Source organism: Gossypium raimondii, chromosome 11, assembly GCF_025698545.1.
Source record: "Gossypium raimondii isolate GPD5lz chromosome 11, ASM2569854v1, whole genome shotgun sequence".
Classification (NCBI taxonomy): Eukaryota; Viridiplantae; Streptophyta; class Magnoliopsida; order Malvales; family Malvaceae; genus Gossypium; species Gossypium raimondii.
Genome location: NC_068575.1, coordinates 54,918,588 through 54,942,339, shown reverse-complemented (window position 1 = coordinate 54,942,339; position 23,752 = coordinate 54,918,588). Strand labels below are relative to the sequence as shown.

Genomic DNA, 23,752 nt, shown 5'->3' with positions numbered 1-23,752 from the left:
TCGCCAGATTCGGTCATAACATTTAGACCGGGTTTGGGGTGTTACAACTACAGTAAGAAAATATGTATCCTTGATATAGTAAAATAAGGAAATAAAATGACAAAAGGGAAATTTTGAGTTATGGAAACATTGGGAAGTATGTTATGATATATTAATTCAAGAAAGGATTAAATCGTAAAAGTGAGAAAAGTTTTGTTGATTTAGAGTAAATACTCAAAATTTGAGGGGGTAAAGTGTAAATATGAAAAAAGTTGAAGGACCAATGGTGAAAATATTTTAAGGGTGGAATAATCTAGAAACTAAGGAAAATGGATGAATTAGGACCAAATTGAAAAGGTGAAGAATTTTGAGGGGCTAAATCACAATTTTACCAAATTAAGTGATACTCAAGGATGAAATTTTTAAAAATTATAAAGGGCAAAATGGTCAATTAGAAGAGAGAGAAATCTAGAAGGCACTGATGATGTTGGAGATATTTTAGATTAATTAAATAAATAAATATTAGTTTCTAGATATTTTAATTTAATTTTTAATAATATTTTATTATTTTATTATTATTTTATTTAGTATACATATATGAAAAGGAAGATGAAGAATCACCATCCCACCATTTTTTCCCATGCACCAACGTGAGAAGAAGAGAGAAAGAAAGTTTTGCTTTCTTTACAAATTGGTCCTTCCACCAAAAATTCATTATTTTCACCTAGAAATCAAAAGAATTTTCATATCCATCAAGAGAGAAAGATAACAAGGAGACTATGGGGAGCTAGAATATCAAGTTAGATTTAAGAAAGAGAAGCTGGAGGAGAGAGAAAATCAAGTTAAAGGTTGAAACTAATAGGAGAAGGTAAGAACATCAAGATTTCAATATATTTTTAAGTTTGATATTATTGAAAAAGCATAGAAATGATGTTATATTATAGTTTTCTTATATAAGGTCTTATGTTCTTGATATATTAGTGAAGGGAAATAAGTGAAAGTGATGAGAAATATTATAGAGAAAGGGAATAAGGGAGTTATAAACTTAGTAATCAACTTCTTGCACTAAAATAGTTTTGGACAGCAGCAGTAGGTTAACTTTGAAAAATCGCCATAAATTGTTGAGATCCAATTAAAGGATGAAAAAAATATGAAATTAAATATTATTGAGTATAGTTTATTATAGAAGAAACTGTGTAAGTAATGGAATTGTAAACCATGAGATATAATAAATTTTGTGAGACAATGTCAAAATGAATTCGGGTTCCCCTATTCTGACTTTGGAAAATCATAAAATATTTTAGAAAAATAATTAGGGGCTTAAATTTATATTTTTAAATACTTAATGATTCTATTTTTAATAAAAACAAACGGTAACATCATCCGAATCCCGTATGAGGAGATAATTAATTTTTAGTGAAGAAGGGTCGAAACTGTCAGACAACAGAATAAGGATGACTTTAAAGAATAAAATGCACTTATTGGCTAAACCATAAATTCTGAAAATTTTATAGTAAGAATATATGTGAGTCTAGTTTCATATAAATTTAGCGGATCTTAATTCGGAGTTCTGTAGCTCAAGATATAAATAATTTAGTGACTATGACTCAAGTGGACAGCTTTGAATGAACATATAAATAAATAGTGAAATTATAGATAATGTTACATATAAGCATGTTATATATATTAAGGATGTGGAATGGAGAGGAGGAGTAGGAAAATATATGATTATTCAACTAGCATGAGTTTTCATTAACAATGACTAATTTGTATGTTTTAGGTTCGGTGACTAAATTGAATAAAAGTAATATTTTAAGGGTAAATTTGTAAAAAGTCAAAAAGTGACCAATTTGCATGAAATGAATTGTTTTATTAGTTAAATTAATAAATTGAATGAAATATTAATTTAGATCAAGATTGGATGGAAATTGAGGAAAGCAGAAAATTACCAAAATATCCCTAAATTTTGGTATTTACGCAATTTAGCCCGATAAGTTTGTATGAACTATATTCTGTATAATTTTAATTAAAGTGAATGTTATTTGGTGATGAATATTATATAAATATGTGTTTTATTATTGGAATTGAATTATTATTGGTAATATGTATAATTATTAGATGCATTGAAATGATTATCGGAAGCTCGATTGGGTTGGAAGCTTATCGAAGATATATCACACTATCCATTGGTTCTATCGAAAATTTTGGATGATTTGATTTTGGTTATAATGGCATGTATAAGTTAAATTGGCCAACGTTAACTCATTAATGTTTTGATTAATTATAAATATGAATGCTTGATGAAATGAAATGTCTGTAAATTAATTTGTAAACTTCGGTAATGCTCTATAACCCTATTCTGGTGATGGATACGGGTTAGTGGTGTTACACTAAATCTATATTTAATCATAAATATTTTACTATTTCACCTATAATTTAATTATTAATGTTTTATAAATATAATTTTAATATCATATTTTTTAATCGTATCCCTAACGTGATAAAAATTAATATATATTAAGAAAATTGGATAGTCATTTATAAATAAGAACTAGCTTAGCAAATTTTGAAACTTATATTTTAAACCAACTCGTACTTAAATAAATATATAATATTAGATTTTGAAAACTTGATATTAAAATAAAATTTATAAAATTAGCAATTGAATTTAAATAGGTAGAATGATAAAGATACATATAAATCAATCCTCCAAATGAATAATAGATTTTGTAAACTTGATATTGAAATAAAATTTATAAAAATAATTTAACAAATGAATTAAAATAGGTAGAGCGATAAAGATGCGGTTAATTTACTTAAATAATATAAAAATTAAATATTGAAATAGGTTGTTAGTTGGATTATATACGAAAATGGTATTTTTTTGGGTCGCCCCTATTTGACAAGCGCGACCACTTTTTTATATTAAAATATATATTTTTTTAAATTTTAAATAAAATATTATTTTATTTTATTAAAAATATTTAAATATATATATAGACAGGTCAAAATACAGTCAACGGGCCAAAATATGGGTTAAAAATTCCCGAGACCAGTCGCACCTGTCACATAGGCTCCACTGGTCGCGTCTGATAGGTAGGCGCCACACTGCTTCCCCCCTACGCCCCTCTGCCCCGCACCAAAATTTTTTTTATTATTTATAAATTGTTTATGTTTAGTGTTTAAGGTTTTGAGTTAATATTTTGTATGAATGTATTTTTTTAATTATTTTAAAATTAATTTGTTATTAATTTAGGTTTATGTTATTGTTGTGTTTGTAATTATTTTAAAATTAATTTATTAGTAATTTAGGATTATGTTATAAATTGTTGTGTTTAGTTTAGTATTTGGTGAGTTTTAGTAATGTAAAATTATTTTGTTAGATATTTTGTTAGTAATTTATTATAAATTGTTGTGTTTTGTGAGTTTTTAGTAATATAAAATTATTTTGTTAAATATTTTTAGTAAATAATTTATTATAAATTGTTGTGTTTTGTGAGTTTTTAGTAATGTAAATTTTTTTTAAAAAAAATTTATAGTTATTTTGGTCAACCAGTCGCGCCTGTCAGATAGGCTTCACCAGTTGCGCCTATCAGATAGGCTCCACCAGTCGCGCCTACCAGATAGGCGCCACCTACCTCATACCATTTTCGTATCTCTACACGGGTCATATACTGATCCAAGAAAATAAATACAAGCAATGGCGCCTATGAGAAATGGGCCACCAATAAAAGAAAATTTAAAAAAACAAAAAAATATTTTAATATAAAAAAAGTGGTTGCTCCTGTCAAATAGGCGCGACTTAAAAAAATATCATTTTCCTATATAATCCAGCTGACAACTTATTTTAGTATTTAATTTTTTTTAAAATTATTTAGGCAAATTAACCTAAAGATGCATATAAATAAATCTTCATTAGTCTCAAGCTCAATGCGGGAGAGTGAGGAAGTTAAAAGTTAATGGTGAAATATATGTACTAACAAAAATGTAACAAATTGGTTCCATGGTCTAGTGGTCAGGACATTGGACTCTGAATCCTGTAACCCGAGTTCAAATCTCGGTGGAACCTATTTTTGTGTTACTCTTTTTCCTTTCCTGGAGAGAAAGATCAAATCCCTAACTTACCACTCTTCTCGCTATGCACCCCACTGGAACCCCTAAATTAATCTTTCCTGAACAACATCCAAATACCTTACTTTCTCATTTTTCCTTTTTCCCCATCCCAACCCAATATGGAACAAGAAACTCGGCAAAAGATCGAGGAAACGGTGAAGGATATACTGAGCAAAGCCGATATGGAAGAGATGACTGAGTTTAAAGTCCGAGTCACGGCCTCTGAGCGGCTTGGAATCGACCTTTCTGATTTTAGTCACAGAAAATTTATTAGAGAATTAGTGGAGTCTTTTCTTCTCTCCACTGTCGAAGAAAATGTGGATGGGAAACAACCCAATACCAAGCCCGTGGAAGAGGAGGCTAAAGAAGCTATTAAGGTTAAGAAAGAAATTGAGGGGGACGGAGGTCGTATTATTTGTAAGGTTCGAATTCTTCACTTTCCTTTGGGTTGATTAATTGTTGAAATACTTTGGAAATAGAAGTAAAGTTTTTTTTTTTTAATAGACTAGTAAAATGGAGATAAATATACTTCGTTGTTTGGAAACTGAAATTGATAATAAATAAATCTTTTTACAATCTCAGCTATCTGCCTCTGCTTAATTTGCTTGGAATCCTATTTATTAAAGCTTGAACTTTTTTTTGTTGAAGTTTTTGTCAGTGTATTAATTATAGTTTAGTGTCCCTTAAACTTTTGTTGTTGGAAGGACATACAGTAACAGGTAAGTAGAGCTGTACAGAACCCATATTGGATCTGGAAAAAAAGAAAAAGAATCCATGTTGTAACTTGGTTTTCATTTACTGAATCCTTGCTTTTGTTGAAGATTTCTTATTTTTGATTCAGCTAGCAGACAAGACGAATGTGGTTGTTCATGATTTTAGAGGAAAAAGTTATGTATCCATTAGAGAGTTCTATGTGAAAAATGGAAAAGAGCTCCCATCTGCAAGAGGTAATGATATATGTCCTCTCCCCCTACCTTCTTTCTTTTCCTTTTCCAATATCTTTTTTTGTTTCCATTCAAATAATAAATGCACGTCATGGAAAAGAAAAGCTGTAGTTTGTTTGGTGTTGTCTTTTATAGTGACTCCTGTGTCCAGGTGGATAAGAAATATCGATTCTTGTTACTTGCTCCATTATCATTTTACTGATTGAATTGATATTTTGAACATCTACTATCTACCGACTGATTGCTCATCTTAATGTCTCATGGATTTTTTATTATTTCGTTTTTCTCCTGTTGCCAGAGTTGTTTGTTTTGTCATTGCTATATTCTGTATTGGGACCAAGCACTTTTCTCTCAACATATATTTCCTTTTTTTCCTACTGCAGGAGTTAGCTTGGTAAGTGAAACCTGGTCAACTTTAAAGAATAGTTTCCCTGCAATTGATGAAGCTATCACTAAGATGCAATCAAAGCTAAGGTGGGAATCCATTTTCAGTCTTAAGCTTAGCGATATGGTAGTTTCTTTATTGTTACCTAGACTGTCAATGATATACAAGAAGTTTCCAGTAATGCCTATAACTATGGGTAAATGTAGAGTTGTTTCCAGTAATGCCTATAACTATGGGTAAATGTAGAGTTGCCTAAGTCTAGGTTTGCAGGGTCCTTGCTCTTGCCTGCAGATTTAACTATCTCTCAAATATTGTTTAGCTTGAGAGTCATTTGTGTAATGAATGATGTACTGACTTCAGTCCCTTGAATAAATATATGCAGAGACAAACTTGATCATCAACACAACAGAGATGTCTCTAACTCAGGGACTGCTTTTTCTCATGAAATTTCCCCAATTGAAACCACTCGTTTCTATGGAAAGAATTACCATTGCTGGGCAGAACACATGGAACTTTTCTTAAAGCAATTGCAGATTGCGTATGTGCTTACTGATCCATGCCCTAGTCTCAATATTAGTTCTGAAGCAACCAGTGAAGAACTGGCTCAAGCCAAAGTTGCTGAAAAAAAGTGGATGAATGATGACTACCTGTGTCACCACTGCATTTTGAGCGCTTTGTCTGATAACCTGTATTATCAATTCTCAAAGAAAGCTAAGACTGCTAAAGAGCTGTGGGAAGAGCTAAAATTAGTCTATCTTTACGAGGAATTTGGAACAAAGAGAGCTCAAGTTAGAAAGTACATTGAATTTCAAATTGTTGATGAAAGACCAATTGTTGAGCAAATGCAAGAACTCAACATCATAGCTGATTCTATTGTCGCAACTGGAATAATGGTTGATGAGAATTTTCATGTTAGTGCCATCATTTCCAAGCTACCACCATCCTGGAAGGACTTCTGTGTTAAGTTGATGCGTGAAGAACACCTTCCTTTCTGGATGTTGATGGAACAAGTAAGAGTTGAGGAGTTGTCTCGTAACCGAGTCAAACAAGCAGTGCATTCGAAGTCTGCAAACTTTGATCCACCCAACAATCTTGGGCCAAGGATAAGGGATATAAAGAAAACAGGTGTGCCCTGGAAAAAGCGAGAATCAGAAATGCATGGTAAGCCCATACAATGTAACTATTGTGGGAAGAAGGGGCATATTTCCAAGATCTGCCGTAATAGAAAAATCGAAAAAGCTGTGAATGGGAATCAGAATGGTGAGAATTCAACAATACCTGCTGTTGCAGAGGTAAACATGATTGATAGTAATGTATAGTTAATTGGAATGGATGCTGTTTTGGTAGCTCAGGTCTTCTATTCCGTTGTATTAGGTAATAAACACTAAATCGCTTTAATTTTATTCTACATGCCCATTCTATGCGGGTGGAACATTTTGTAAATGGTTTAAGATTGGTTAACATATTGCAGATCCTTCGTCACTGTCAGTTGAGTGTCTACATTTCTCTAATTGTGCCAAATATTGGCTTCTATTGATTGGTTTTAGTTGACCAAAAATTAGATGATGACTTCACAACATGACAGAAAAAATGACGGATTTTAAACTTCATAAGCAGGTGTAGGCTGTGATAATATATAAATAAATGTGATATTTGTCATATTCTGGAGTCTAAAACATTTCAGGTAAATATCTTAAATATCTAATTGTTCTAGTGTTCTATATTTGTTGGGTACTTGGGTTATTCACTTTTAAATATTTAACATAAGCTTTTCCCGAGTTTATCATTATTTATATCTAAATTTTAATAATTAAGATTATCAAGATTTCTTTTTTCCATGTACACTTTGAAGTATGAATCATCCAAAATCAACTTATAAAGTACATAACATGCTAATACAATCTAACATTTTTTAATGTTATACTAAGGTGATCTTGTTAATATGGAAAAAAAATATTTTTAAAATAATAAATGTTCTCTCAACCACAGTTCAGAGCTTTAAATGTCTCAAATTAAAGGGTTTGCAAGTTCTAGTTCCATTCTCTCAAATGGTATCATACCCCACGATAATTAACATCTACCATGTAATGTTTGGGTTCATGGTGTAAATAGTACATTGCTTTAATAATAAAAACTTATATAAACTTAATTCGGAGAAAAAATTATGCTAAGTTATAACTCTTTTTATTATATATAAACTAAGTGAAAAAATAATATAAAATTTATAATGTATAACTTTTATAAAAATTATAAAATTTTTTATAAAGTGTCTAATAAATTTTTAACACTTCTTATAAATAATTTACCTTTTGTCACAGTTTTAGAATTTTTTTATAAATGAATTATGATAAAAAAATTATAACACGTTTTTTCTGAATAAACATATTATTTTTATAAATTTTGTATGGACACATAAATAAGTTGTGTTCATATTTATTGGTCATATATTTTATAAATATATATATTATAACACTTTTATGACATGTAGATAAACTTTTTACCATAACTTTAAAAAATAGGATTTAAATAAAATATATTTTTATTATAACTTTAAAAATATAAAAATTATTTTATAATATAATTTTAACATTTATAATATAATAAATGTTTGGTCATAATCATCCAAAACACTGATACGTGTCCATGCTTATAATATAAAATTTTACAACTTAAACTTGTATAAAAATGTTTTTTTAAAAAAATTAAATTTGAGTGTAATTGTCTGCATAATTACTTCAATTCTCACCCTCACTCTGAAAATTGAAAAGTGTAATTAGATGCTTCGATTACAGGCAATTTGGTGAGACCCATCAATTACAATAGTTATCCAAACATGTCACCCTATGTAATTATAAGCAATTATACCCAAATCCAACTAATAGGTGGCTTTCCAAACATCACCTATATGATAATTAAGATGCTTAAAATTCTATTTAAGTAATAACTTTATTTTACATCAATAAAATTAGTGCATTTTTTAGAAATCAAATTTTTTAAGTAATAATTTTAATTGAAACTATAATTATAATTATCACAAAATTTTCCTATATTTTATACTTTGAATTGTATTCAAGTAATAATTCTATTTTAAAATAGTATAACTTTTTAATGAATAATTGTAAATTATAATTATAATTAGTTTTAAATATGAAATCATCTCAACTTCTATTAACTATAATTATTTTTAAAAATATAACTATCAAAACTTTTATTTTACTTCAAATCTTTTACTTTTTAATTTTAATTTAACAGATAAAAATAAAAAATATTTTTATTAGTTCTTTTTTTAATTTATGGTTTTATACCTAGATTATAGATAAGGTTAAATATAAAATTAGTACTGAACTTGTCTACTTTTCCGAATTGATACTTATATATTTTTTTTTCTGATTGATACCGAACTTTTTTTCATCAACTAAATTAATACTTAAATCTAAAAAATTTCAATTTTTTAATCAAAAGCTTCTATGTTTCTTCTTTCTATTTAATGAAAACCCTTTTCAATATATGTTTGGAAAAAAAAAAAGGATATTTTGGGTGTTTGAATTGAATATTTGAGTGGAGACTAAATTTGGATTTTAAGGTTGCTGCAGGGTGCTAATGGGGTGAATTTGAGGTTTTGGTGTTGGGTTTGGATTGTGCAGGAGATGAGATAAGGTTGGGCAAGAGAACGCTGGTACAGCCATACCTAAACCCTACTGCAGATACTTATTAAGAGAGGAAGAAAGAAATAGTAGTTAAAAACCGAAGCAATTGATTTTGGGCAGATATTACTAATCTGCACTCCCCTTCATCATCTCCATTCTCTTTTAAGGTTTCTTATGATTTTGAATAAGCGATTTGTCTACGATGAAAAAGCTATCTATTTTTTTTTAACATAAATGAAACATTAAATCTACTTAGATATGCAATTGCAATGGGTGATTTTGGGAAACTAAACCAAAGGCCCATGTCATCAGATACTATAAATCAACTGTACAAGGAAAGATTTCTTATGTGGAATTAATTAATCATCTATAAGAATTATCTCAACATCTGCAGAAAAGAAAAATTAAATATCTGAATTTTTTTCTCGAGAAACAAATAGAAAAAAATATGGAATATAAGGGTTTTAAAGTTGAGGAAGGAAAAGAGTGGTGAAAAAATTTGTTGACTGTTAGTGTCAAACAAGAAAAAGAAAATTGGGTTGAAGGAAGAAGAAGGAAAAGAAAAGGAATAAAAAAATTTAAGGATCGGCTTAGTTGATGGAAAAAAGTTTGGGTATTGATCTGAGACAAAAAAAACATAAATATCAATTTTAGAGAAGTAGATAAGTTCAGATACTAATTTAATATTTAACTGGTATAGACTGGACCAGCAGTGGGCCTGACTTGCGATAGATATGGAGGTGGTCCACTTTGTTTGTCGAAAACTTACATTTTCGGCTATAACAAGTCTCAACCCCATAACCAAGTCCAAACGTATTAAAATTAAAATTTAATAATTTAATAATATTTTTTCTCCCAAAAAAATAATAAAATAATAAATACATGTATCATTCAAAATGGAAGTAGGTAATTGGAATAAAATAATAAAATAATAAATACATGTATCATTCAAAATGGAAGTAGGTAATTGAGTGGAACATATTTATGAGAAATGGGAATTTTTGCTGTCATTCTAGTTTTGCCAAAAATGTGGTTTACAAAACACCGCGTTTTGGGTTGGGTCCTAGACTTTTACGTCTAAATGTCAATTTTTTCTTAATTTGTTTGAACACTCCTAGCAGCTCTTGAGGGGCGAAGCCAATAGGCATCGTGTTTGACCCAATGAAATTTCTGGCATACAAAACTCAACCAATTTTACTGATTTATGTAATTTTACAATCACTCAACTAAATGAAAATTTTTTGTTTAATCATTGAATTAGAGCCTTTGATCACAAGACTAAACTAGAGGTTATTTGAACCCAATCCAAAACTTCACCTGTCCAAAAAGGTAAAAGTAAAGAAAATTTCAAAGTAAAAAATAATTTTCAAGAAATGGGGCCTTAAGATGTGGACTGCAAAGCTGCGTAGGGGATGGGATAATAAGGCAAATTAGAGAGCAAAAGTTGGAAGCAAGGTTTAATGGTGGTGGCCCCCCTCATTTTGGGCATATGTTTCAGCAGTTATCCATTTGTTTCAATTTTCAGACAAGGAAATTATTTAATAAAGAAAAAGAAAAATGGTGCACATGGGAGCATTTTCAAGCCCACGTTTGAGTTATGATAGACTGGGGTAGATGGAAGTAATTAACGGGCAAAGTGGGGTTAAGAAGGGTAATTAAGAAATGGTGCAGTGGATGGAGTTAGAATGAGGAGGATACTCACGGGCAAGAGAGGGGGTTTGGTTTTCTCAGCAAAAACACGTGTGAAGATGTGGAATTGTCAAGCTTTTTGAATTATTTGTCCCCCAAAAAAATTTATATGTGAAGAAAACACATGTACCTCATGAAAAATGTCAAATATTATTTGATTGGCTGGAAGGACGCGGAATGGCAAGGACCACTTCACCCATATCTTCATACTTGTTCAATAAGATTTGCTTGGTTGATCAATGGTTAATAATTATTCCACCATTAACTTTGTTAAAAGGAGAGATTTAAAGGGATGGCCCTGAAATTCAGAAAAGAATCGGTTCCCTTCCCCTTTTTTATTTTCCTCCCCTGTATTATCTGCAATTCCTATTGTTTTGTTTTCTTGATTTCCAAATCCATGTAGTAATAAATGAAAAAAGAAGATCCACACAGACAATACCCTGTACAATATCTACTTTGCTTGGTCCTTAGAATTTTTGTCTTCTAAGGAACAAAAGATTCAAGTTATCCACACCCCCTTTATTGTTTTTTGCAAGGAAAATGTTAAAACTAGTGCTGCAATCTACTACAATTCAAGATTTTTACTGTTCAAATCTACATGTTTTTATTCTTTAAGTTGCTAGAAAGGCTTTCTTTTTATATAATAGATTCTGGTGGATTGCTGTTGTAAAGTTTTTTTTATATATATTTTTGGTTTTCACCTGTGAGTTGGCCATGTTTGACTAAGGACTCCAACCCTACATGCTATGGTGAAATAGGTTTTCTGAAAAAAGTACTAGTAATAGTGGAAATCTGAGTATATAACTATCCAACCTACCAACTTAAGTGATCTTAAATTAACAACAATCCCGGACTTCTTCAAGTACAAAAATCCATTAAAATCTCTCTAGTATTTCATACTCTATTTAACCAATACAACAGGTCCATACATAGGCATACAACACTGAGAATGAACAACCCATTGCAGATAACTTGCTCAAGGGAAAGAGAACTTTATAAAAAACAGAAATAATATGCATTTAAATCCATCTTTAATTCCACGTAGTTGTGCACTAATGAATTGATATATGATGACTCTTACGAAACAGACAACAAAAAAACTGGGTAAACAAAAGATATTAAAGAACTAAAAAAAAAAAATTATAAAGTAAAATCAGTTCCTAAACAGACAACTAAACTTGGGAATTTAATTTATGTTGCAAAAAAGACCTCATTATGACAGAATATATGTATATAATATATAAACAAATCACATAAAACTTTGCTGCTCTACTTGGTCAATAAGTAGTTATTATCTACTCCTAGCAGGCCCTTCATGCTCTTTTAGGGATCCTCTTGCAGTATTATAAAAAACCCTCTGAAGAAGCTTCAAATCAGGTTCTTCACATTAATTTTATGCCTATGGACAATGTTAAATGCAATTGTGTGCTATCCAAGAGATGATAATGGCTGTAACGAATTTGGTTCGCACGAAAATGCTGCAATCAGCTTTTCCCTCGTAAGCTGCTCGGATCCTTGAGACTTGATAACAAATGTATGAAACACAGTATCATCTGCTGTAACAAGCTTTGACTCGAGTACATTGACATGCGCATCTTTAAATGCTTGGATCACTCTTGATGCAGGGTGTGAATCTAGAGGACAGCTTACTCTAACAACAACCTCATCGTGAACGGCTTGGACATCTATATTAGCTGCTCCGATGTGATTCTCTGCATTTATGTTAGGATCTAGCCCTGCCGAATCTCTCGAAGTACTACCAAACTTTTCCCTCTCTGATTCCATGACCTTAAGTTTTGCCTGAAGCTCATTGATGTAAGCAATTGCATCCCCTAACAACGAAGCTTTGTCCATCTTGGATATGTTGGGCACCACAGCTCGTAAGGCATAGAACCGCTGGTTCAGCTTCTCACGCCGCTGCCTCTCAGCTTCAACATGATTAAGAGGTTCTTCTCTACCATTAGCAGGCTTCCGACCCCTTTTCCGGGGCCTCCTTTCATCAGCTGGACTCGGCTTATCTTCCTTGCAAGAAGCTTCAACATCCGAGTGCTCAGACTCAGCACTTAATGGCCGAGTAGTTGCAGGAGAAGGCCTTGAAGTAGCCCCTGAAAAATCAATCTGCATTTGAACCGGCTTTGGTGACTGGTATTGGTTAAGCCGAAACTCCTCCCGAGCTCCATTAACAAGCTCCTGAAGATTATTTGCTGTGGTTTGAGAACCATAAAATTCAGTCCCACTCCCCTGTTTCACACCATGAACATGTGGCCAACCTGGAGCATGGATACCATTTTGATTTCTTGTAAATGGGAGCTTAACACCATTAGCATAAGCTGCCCATGTCGGTCTATCTTCCATCTTCCTAACAGCAAGTTTCTCCCGGTAATTGGAATGACCATGTGAAGCATTGTTCAGATCCTGCCCAAAAATCTTGGGGATACCTTCCACTCTCTCAACAATCCCCAAATTCGAAAAGTGGGAAGGGTTTTCATGTTTCTTCTCGTTCACCACTGGTGCTGCCGCAACCATTTGCTTCGCCCTAAGCAACGAGGAATTAGATGAGAAGGAACTTCTTATAGACTGCAACAACTCCATGCTCTCAGGCACAGATCTTACAGATCCCAATTCAACAACACCAACATCAGTAGGGACCAAAACAATGGTTTGAACTCCAGCAGACTTTGTCAAAAATGACCTAACGCAATAATCCGAACCCGATTTCAATGCATCAGAGAGCCAAACATGTTTCCCAGACAAAAAACACTTCCCAGGGCCGCCTTCTCCTTGAGGGAAAGAGAAATACATGGAAGCTAAGAAGAACATCTCAGTATCAGTAACTCTGTCCAAGCCAAGGGCATAATTATCCTCATCTGATCCACCGAACAAAGTATGCAATTTCTGCAAAACCCTTTTCCTCATCCTCTGCTGAGTGTCGTCTTCGAGGCGTAGGTTTAGAATCCGAGTAGCTTCCGATTCTTCTCCTTCTTTAGGCTCCCTACAACACCCGTCTCCCCAACCCAGGGCCCAATCCCCGGATTTGGACCGCGAAATTTGCCAGAATATGGCGTAGTTCCAGCTAAAATTAGAGGCGTTTGGCCGGTCCACGAGATCTGATAGCTTGTTTTGAAGATTCTCATCACTGCTTACAGTCATTAAAAGGTTCTCATTCGACACTGAGCTTGATATCAAGTAGTCAAATGCCCTGGTTCCTAATACAGCGGCTACCATAGCCTTATCTTCATCGTTCCAAGCCCCACCTCCCATACCCAATTCTATTTTCATATCCTAAACCACCCCCAAACAACCCAATCCACAAATCCCAAAAAGAACAAAGATGAATAGTTTTCGGAAAACCCAGATCAAATCTCACCCCTAAAAAGAATATAATCAACGCATTTATAACTAACCTAGAAACACCCTTAGGTTTTCTTTACATGCAAAGGATAAAAGCATCCATTTCTGATTTCCCTCCTTTCCAGATCTTACTAGCTCCTAAATAATAAAGAAAACCCAGAAAAAATAAGCTAAAATTAAAGCGAAAAACACATAATAATTCAAGATAAATAATAATACACACCAGTTTAGATGGAAAAGCAAATTTGGGATCAGCAGAAGAGTGCTCAAAAGTCACAAGACACTGTCAAAACACAAAAAAAGAAAACACAAAAAAAAAAAAAATCCCCCAGAAAAGAAAAGGATCAGTTAGAGAGGAAAACATAAGAAGTAATATGGCTTTCATTCAATTTCCCTTTTTGAAGCAAATCATGAGATAGAAAATAATAAGAGAGGAAATTGAGAAGGGATTTTTTTTTTCCTTTTCCTTTTTCTTTTTTTTTCTAAAATCCTAAATGCGATAAGTGGATCATAGTTAAGCAATGAATATTAGCGTTAAATACTAACCATGGTAAAATTTTGGGTTTAATTTTAATTGGTCTGAAGTTCAGGGGTAAGAGTCGGCAAGGATTTTTTTCTCTCTTTTTTTTTTTTTCTCTTTTCTATTTTCTGTTGGGAGAGAATTTAGTAATGTTTTTAGACATCATTTTCCATGCGACTTTTTTTTTGTTTGGCCAAAATTTTTCATGAGACTTTAAGCAGAGTTTTTATTAAATAATAATAATAATAATAATAAAGTTTGAAGTTTCATGTTTCTGCCTTTAAAAAAAATGTTTTCGATGATATTAATGTGAAGGGCAATGAAAAAGAGTTTTTGTTGTAACAGATAAGAGAGACATAAAAATTGCGTGAATCTCATGCTAAACAGTGGCACGTAATAATAAGTTAGACTTGCAACACGTTCTTCCTGTGACCCTAACTAATTTTTTTTTATCTAGGAAAATATTTGTTTTACTTAATTAATGTCCACATATATTTGATCATAAATATAAATTAGGAATGCCTATATATTTTAGATTTTTAATAAATCTTTTTAATTAACGAAATTTCAAATTTACCAATTTTTATTTTTCACATAATCTTATGGTAAATATCTATTTGGTAACTTTTTCAATTTCAATTTTCCATATAAATCCCTAAATTAAGTAATTTTTTCATTATCATCCATGTGATGATGTGATACTCAGAGATTATGTTATGTTATTATATACAAAATTATATCTTTTTTCTAAAAACTTTTAGTTATTATATGATAATATCTCAAAGTGACACATCATCATGTGGACTAAAACTTAGACTTATATGTTACATTATCCATTTTCATAGCTACTATTATAGCACACTCATAATGCGGGTGACAAAAAATTAAGTAACAAGCTTATAAAAAATTATATGAAAATTAAATGTGGCTTTGGTTGAAGTGGTAAAGTTGAAATAGCGATAACTATTATGTTTTTTGTTCAAATTCTATCATTTTCATATTTTTTCATTTATTAAAATATAAAACCCTCAAATCATATTTGTTGCTTTTATAAAACGAATGAGCTTTTAATTATTTTACAACTAAGGATATGTTTGATAAATTGAAAAACTTAGGTGTTAAAAATTAAATCTGAAAAATTAAGTGTTAAGTTTTAAGTTATAAAATATGTTTGGTCTATTACTTAAAATTAAATACTGATTATAATTAGACCGCTTGATGAAGGATAATATAATCTTAAATAAAGTTGAATGAAATAAAATAATAATAACTGAATTTATTCTCTATTGAGTGATAAGTATGTCATTACCTACTTATCATTTTTCATACTTTTATGGAAAAATTATATTTTGTAAATTTCATTGTAGCTTATAAATATTAACTTTAGTTGATTGAATTTTTCAACACTTGATTAAATAGAGCCTAAGTTAAAAATAACTAACTTAATCAAATATATTATAATAATAAGCTTAATGATAAATTTGGCTACTAACATTTACATGTTTTGTCAAAATGGCCCTAATTATATTTTTGAACATCTTTTTAGTCATCAACTTTGATTTTTTTAAACTGTTTTTTCTAATGATTTAATGAATAAATTCAATATTTCAATCTTTCTTCTTTTTTTTTTCAAAAATTCTAATTTTCATATATTTATTTATTGAGAGGTTTTTCTACTAAGTTAATTTTTAGATAATTACATTTTTAATTAAGAGTTATTTTTTGATTCAATATATTATTTATTTTATTATTTTTCACATGTAATTATCTTATAAGGTTAGTTAAGGAATAAATTACATCTCATTAAAAATATTCTACATATGAAATTCCACGTCAGCCCGTTAATTTTTTTAACAGTACTTTCATTAGATCCATTAGAAAAGCAATTTGAAAAAAAGTTGATGACAAAAATTCAATTAGGACAATTTTAACAAAAAATGTAAATATTAGTGACTAAATTTGTCATTAAACCATTATAATATAAGTATAGATAAAATAAAATTTTCATCACAAACGTGTTATAATTACATTTGTTTTTAAGAAAGTTTATAATTATATTTGTGTCATCAGATGTAGACGCGAATTAAAAAAAAGTTTTTTGAACATAACTTTTTTAGTAAAAAAAAGGTCATTTTTATTGAAGCCAAACATAAGGAGAGAACGGACAAGAACAACGTTAGAAATAACCAAACCAGAGGACCAAACGAGAAGCCCCATATACACTTCCAAGTTTTGCCTCCGGTTAATGGAATCTTATATTTTCAGGGGTAGGGTTAATACAACATTTATTTTCTAAAGTTTCATCTAAATTACCTAAATAATTTTTTTACCACTTAAATACTTAAAATTTTTAATCGTATATCACTTCACCTTAACTCTTAAGATGTTAAAAAAGTGACGTGATATGCTTTCAACTGGCCACATTATTTAGGGTGGGTTTGAATGGGCGATTGGGTGTGGTGCGGTGTATTTAGCTTACTTTTTATCTCACGCTACAGTGTCGCTATAGTATCTAATCTCACCGCTACTGCTGTTTTTACACTAACCGTAAGTAAACACACTGCTCATCCAAACTTACCATTAGTTTATATTTTTAGGAGAGTAACTTCAAAAAGGAAAAATAAATTAACAAAAGATTCAAAATAATATAAAAATTTGTATGAAATCTCGGAAAATTATATAATTTTTACTTTTATTTTTAAAAATACATAAAACAAAACACAAATATCGAAAAAATGTCAAAATTTCATAAGAATACCAAAATATTAAAAGGTTTAATGACAAATTTGACGACTAACATCTGCATGGTTTGTCAAAATAGCTCTAATTGTATTTTGACTCTTTTTTACTTTCAACTTTTGTTCCTTTTTTCAAACCTTGTTTTCTAACAGGTTTAATGATATGGAATATTTTTAATGAGATGTAATTTATCACTTAAATAACCCTATAAGATAATTACATGTGAAAATAATGAAATAAATAAATAAACAATACATGAAATTAAAAATAACTCTTAATTTTAAAAAATAAACGTAATTATCTAAAAATTAACTCAATAGAAAAACATATTAGTAATCAAACGTATGAAAGATTGAAATCTTTTGGAAAAAAGAAAATAAATATTGAAAGCTGAAATTTATTCATTAAATCATTAGAAAAAGTAAATTGAAAAGAAATCAAAGGTTGATGGCCAAAAAACTCGAAATACAATTAAAGTTATATTGACAAAACATGCAAACGTTAGTCGCCAAATTTATTATTAAGCCAAATTAAAAAGTAAAATAAATTATGGAAAGTTATATAAAATTCCATAAATAGAAATCTACTTTTAAAATATATAAAATACAAAAGACAGAATGTCAATTTTATTATATATAAAATATATAAATTTCAAAAAACAAACAGAACTAATTGTCATTTACGTGATCATCATATAATTTAATGTCGTTAACAATTGGGATAAAGTAGTTTACGGTTTAAAACTTTAAGTATTAAATTGATATAAAAAATTAAGTACCAATGTGATAATTAAGTGTAACTTTGGAGGTAAATGATACATTAACCCATTTTAAAATTACATGCCTTTATTTGAATTTTGAAGATTACTTAGGTTGATAAAATAGTGATAATAAATTGTAATAAAGGGATAATCTTAAAACAATTTAGCCTTATTTTATTACACACCTATAAAAACATGTTAAAGAACAATAATCGTTGTAAGCTTACCATATAATTTATATCATGAATTTCTATCAAATAAAGAAAGTAAAAATTATGTTAAAAAATGAAAGAATGTGATAATCAAATCAACAAAATTAAAAGACGTATAATAGGTGCATATATTATTGATTTTATACATATTTTATTTTACATGCTTTCACGTGATTAATTATAAAATTCATAAATATAACAAGTTCAATTAATTAATGAGTTAATAAATTTAAGTAATCAATTTATAAATCTATGATGTTCCTAATTCATAATAGAATGTTTAATTAGGGAACTTAATAGCTTAATTTTACACATTGAAGATTATTTTTAATTAATAAAATATGATTAATATATTTTTAATTTCACACATTTTTAAATAAATAAAAAAAAGAGTAAGATAATAAAACATCTAGTTTTCGTATAGCGTAGTATTATTCCTTTTTCTAAATGCTGCAAATGCGAATCGGACAGGTACAAGGAGAGTACATGGGTAGGTATGAAAGAAAGAAAAAAAAACGAGGCGTTGACCATGGTGGGGTCCTAACAAGTTTAAGCTTTTCTTATTACCTGAAATTAACGATTAATTCATAAACTCAACTATATTAGTAATTATATATGGCATAAAGTTTTCAGTTGAGATTGTTTTCAAGGAATTACAATACCGAAAGTTTAATAAAAATGTAAGTTTTAACAACGAGAATTAAGTGAAATAATAAATATACCATCTATTTTAATCAGTGATTGAGAGTTCTATCTTCGTTTTGGATATAAAACAGTTTTAAAATTCATAGCCAGCATTTACCCTTAATGAGTTTACTGCTGATAATTAGTCATTGAACTTACTCCAATAAATACTAGATTTTTATAATCTCGAGGTTTTACCATTAATTTGATAAATTAGATCCTATGCCCCCTTACCCTTTATTGAGTGGAATCTAAGGCAAAACCAATGTTGAAAGCAATGTGGAGCCAAATATATTGAGAAAAGAAGAAGAAAGTTATGGGCTATTTTCTTTAATTATTATGATATTTTATTTTACAACGGAAATAATTTTTGTTTCTTTTCGAAATTGCGTGACTCCATTTATTTCACTTAATAAATAAAAAGAGAATTATAGATCCATAAAATGAAAATACTGCGTGAAAAATTTAATGTAAAATAAGTTGTATCCTTAACCCTAGTTAAGTTGTACAGTGACTAGTGATGAAACTGTTAAAATTATACAACATTTGATGGTCTTCTACTAGATTTTTATCAGATGTAGGTAAAAAATATTTTTAAATTTATTCAATAATAGATATAGATGGAAGTTTTAATTGAATATGTGTTCTAATGTTTAATTCTTTTATTAAACAAGATATATAAGTAGGAAAATATAAAACTATAACCTAACAAATATTTTTATAAATTCATAATTAAATTGATCACATAATTTAAAATGACACTGAAGTGATTAAATATTTGTATAGATTATGAATTTTAAGAGATTTTCATAACCATTCAAATAACCTCATGTGGTAATATTTTTAGGAAAAACTAAATTAAAAATAATTGATTTTGTCACACTTTGTAAAAGATATATTTATATTTTAAATTAAGCATGGACTTGGAAATTTTATCATCCACGTAATTTAATTAATTTTAATTTTTTAAGAGTAATTATTTGATAGATTATTTTTGAAGTTTTTTAGGCTTCACAAGCGGGTTGAAGACACATCCATTTATATATTTAAAATTTAATTTTTATTACAACTTATAATACACTTGTCACACTCTCAATCCGCTTCCACAAACAATGTGGAATAAATTTTTCACTTTTTAAAGGATAACTATTTGGTACACTAGTAATTGAAAGTTTTAACTCCACAAGCAAGCGGATTGAGATTTTGGCATGTGTCATTAAGTTTTATTTAGAAAAAATTAAAAAGTAAATAGACAAGACGTGTCAAAATCTTAAACCCGTTTGTGAAATAAAAGCTTTCTACTACCTACGTATCAAATATTGAACCTTTTTTTAAATACAATTTAATGACTACTGTTAATATTGTTTGTGGAGTTAAAAATTTTTATTGCACCAAATAACTATTCTTAAATTAATAGTAATTTTAGAAAATAAGTAAACTACATACTACTACTAAGTATTCATTTAGGTGATTAAGCAAAATTCTGGACCGCAGCGTAAAAATCAGCACCCACTACATAGTCGACAAAAGAACAGGAATTTTTATTCGTGTTAACGCGTGGTGAATAGTTTTTAAGGTTAATATATTCATTTTCATATTATTAGAACAAAAAGCAGTTTTTAGAAATGATAAAGTCTGAATTTTTAATGAATAAACAAAAAATCACGTCCATCCGTCACTCACGCCTTTCCGAAACCGAAAAAAGGAAACACGTTTAACAAAGAATACGCGTGCCACGTGCGTTCTTTTTCTGATCTCTCATACGTGTCGTCACAGCATGCTGCTTTACTCATCTTATCCACCAAACAATTTAATTGCTTTATAAGTATTTTTTTGACTAATTAAAAGTTTAAATTTTACCTTTTTTATAATTTATTTATTTCATAATCTTTTTAACCTAATGAATTTATGAACTAAAATTTAATCAGATACTAATTTTTTAATTAATTTTAGATTTAAAATATGTTCTATTCATTGATGAGTATTGATTAATCGTATCGACTGTCGAACCGTCGTTAGAAAACTTTTTTCAAAAAATAAACAACTCAACTATTTAAATAATTTAAATTAAAATATAAATTTATTAATAATTTACCCATAGTAGAAAAAAAAAGAACTACCAAAGTAACCTTGGGGTGAGGAGAAAGGAAAGAGACGTAAAGCTCGTGAAGAGCACGTGAGAAATAACGTGATTCGAGGTGGTCTTTATAGAGGGAGAAGAACGTGATGTGCATTTAATTAAATCAACTAATTCTTTATCAATATGTGTACAATTATGAAAAACAAAAAAATAGTATAACTAAATTAAGATAATATTCAGATAGAATTTTAGGAGATTATTTTTAAATTAACATATTAAAAATTAAAATGAAAAAGATGTAATTGTTTAATTAAGTCACATTAAAAATTAAAAAAGTATACCCATGATTGAAAATTTGTTAAATCAGAGTATATTGTTTGTTTGAAATTTAGCTCATTTCTCTTTTTAGTTTTGAAATCGCATATTTGGAAAAAGAAAATGAAAAGGGGAGTAAAAAAGAGAGAGGTGGGAATAACGTGATAGACGTGTGTGAGTAATTGATAATCCCACGACATTTTAGCTCTGCTCCTACTACTCAGCTGTCCAAATCATTTTCGTTTTGGTCCACTCCCATTTTACCATTTCCAACCGCCTGCCGCTTCCAGCCGCACTGTTTTGGCTGCGTCGGCGTTCACTGCCATTCGGTCAAATGAATTAAACTGAAACCAAATACCAGATTGTTTTTCACTGCAAAATTTTGGATATAAATTATTGTCGAAATTTTCAAAATGTAAATTTTATTAAATATCGTGTCATGAAAAAGATAATATTTTTTCAACTATCAAAAATTTTAAAAAAAAAAAGTAAGAATAAAAAATTCAAAATAAACTGCGCACGTTAAATACAAAAACATGTACCACGCTTGTCTTTATGTATGGCGGAACAGCTGCTAAGCTAGGCCTATAAGATTGGCCCAAATCAATACCGATCTTTAGCTTCTTCATCTGTTTTTTGGTCTTTTTCGTCAACAACCTATCTATTGATAATAGATTGTGAGAAATTGGATTTAAAAATTTTAAAGTAAAATTATTATATTAAACACTATGAAGCTTTAAATGGTATTTACATGAGTTTTGTTTTTGTATAATAGATATTAAAAAATAGGATTGGTCTCTGGGTATGATTATTTTTGAAGACGTAGTTAATGTTGTGATTTTATAAAAAGTAGGTGAGTATGGTGAGAGATTAGGGGAAAAGAGGCTAAAATTTTAGAAATGAAGAGAAAAAAGATGATCAAGCACGTGGGATGTGGACGTACATGTGAGAGTTGAATTTGTCATTTGTAAATGAGTGACGTCTTTTGGTGCAACCGAAAAGCAAAATGTGAAATGTCTGTCACGGGGCATCACATGTCTTTAACACCGACTTCGGCCCCACTCATCTGATCAAGCTAATTTTAATATTCAAAAGTTTTCTTGTCAAATTTGAAATCATTCTTCAACATAAAAATAGGAAAAAATTATCTCGTATGCGATTTTTTTAAAACAAATTTTATAAGCGGGTTAAATACGTGACATGTGCTTTCAAACATATTATAAAATAATTAAATTATTTATTCAAAAATGCAGCGGTGGATTTTAAGTTTATGATATGCTATTTCTTAATTTATTCTAAATATTATATAGTATGAAACGTACTATAATATAAATATTAAACAAAATAACTCTATGAATAGGTTTGTCTAGATAAGCTTAGTTTAGCTATTTACATACTCATATGAGCATGAGCAAATTTAAAGCCCATATTTTAGGTTAAGTTGGACTTGAACAACTATACATGATATTGATACCATACATAATCTTACTCAAACTTGACCTAGTAACTAAATCTATGTTTTAATATTCATTATTATGAATATTCTCTACTATTATTAAATGTTTAAATGAATTGGTGTTACGAGTTAATCAAACAAAATTAAATACATATATTTTTAAAAACAACAAAATTTGTTATAAAGTTGTTTGTTTTTCTAATGATTTCATAAAACATAACTTAAACTATACTTTTAAAATATATATTAAAATGAATGAATAAGTAAGTTGAAACTTTTGTAACCTTCTTTTTATGAGAGTTTAAACTTTAGTGTTGATTTAATAAATTTTTAATAATATTTGTTATTGACAAATATTTGAATTAGTCCACAAAATGTGATTTTCTCACATTTTGATTGAATCTATTACGTGAATAGATTCAAAAGCAACTTGCATAGTAACTCAATTTGTACATAAAATTAGCGATTTTTAATAAACTAACACACTAAACACAAACAAATTTTATCCTCAGCACAAATAAATGAAAATTAATTTTATCCTATTTTTATTTATATGAGAAAGTTCTCCTAATTATTAGGTAAATTACTTTCTATTACTTCGAGAAAGTAACTTTAGAATAACATACCACCAAATTATTTTTTAAAATATAAATTTATTAATTCATTCAATAGAATTATATAATTCAAAAAAAAAACAATTGTTATAAATAGTGAATGACAAGCTCCATCAACACAAAATATTATGACATGTTGACAAATGGCTTTATCACGACTCAAGTATGTCGTATTTGAAGTGATTGCAAGCACTTTATACGATAAGAAAATCAACCACGGATGGTCCAAAACGGTGAGCAAAAATCGACAAAAGAATCGAGCAT

At 29.3% G+C, this 23,752-nt stretch overlaps 2 protein-coding genes and 1 non-coding gene across 3 annotated transcripts; 2 read left to right on the top strand and 1 right to left on the bottom strand.

Moving 5' to 3' along the window:
* The first annotated feature begins 3,976 nt into the window (after window positions 1-3,976).
* TRNAQ-CUG (transfer RNA glutamine (anticodon CUG)) lies at window positions 3,977-4,048 on the top strand. The gene has a single exon. It is a non-coding gene; the product is annotated as a tRNA-Gln (tRNA).
* Window positions 4,028-6,909, top strand: LOC105802804 (uncharacterized). Its single transcript, XM_012634674.2, has 4 exons — window positions 4,028-4,514; window positions 4,934-5,039; window positions 5,420-5,510; window positions 5,804-6,909. The coding sequence occupies exons 1-4, from the start codon at window positions 4,212-4,214 to the stop codon at window positions 6,738-6,740; spliced, it is 1,437 nt and encodes a 478-aa protein (XP_012490128.1). The 5' UTR covers window positions 4,028-4,211; the 3' UTR covers window positions 6,741-6,909.
* Window positions 6,910-11,729: 4,820 nt separating this feature from the next.
* On the bottom strand, window positions 11,730-14,610 carry LOC105802806 (transcription factor MTB1). Its single transcript, XM_012634675.2, has 2 exons — window positions 14,332-14,610; window positions 11,730-14,246 (listed from the first exon to the last, which is right to left on the bottom strand). The coding sequence occupies exon 2, from the start codon at window positions 14,034-14,036 to the stop codon at window positions 12,186-12,188; it is 1,851 nt and encodes a 616-aa protein (XP_012490129.1). The 5' UTR covers window positions 14,037-14,246; window positions 14,332-14,610; the 3' UTR covers window positions 11,730-12,185.
* Between the last annotated feature and the right edge of the window lie 9,142 nt (window positions 14,611-23,752).

Coding starts and splice junctions, on each gene's coding strand:
- LOC105802806 (XM_012634675.2), bottom strand. CDS start 14,036: ATGAAAATAGAATTGGGTATGGGAGGTGGGGCTTGGAACGATGAAGAT.
- LOC105802804 (XM_012634674.2), top strand. CDS start 4,212: ATGGAACAAGAAACTCGGCAAAAGATCGAGGAAACGGTGAAGGATATA. Junction 4,515..4,933: donor GAGGTCGTATTATTTGTAAG/GTTCGAATTCTT, acceptor TTTTTGATTCAG/CTAGCAGACAAGACGAATGT. Junction 5,511..5,803: donor AAGATGCAATCAAAGCTAAG/GTGGGAATCCAT, acceptor AAATATATGCAG/AGACAAACTTGATCATCAAC.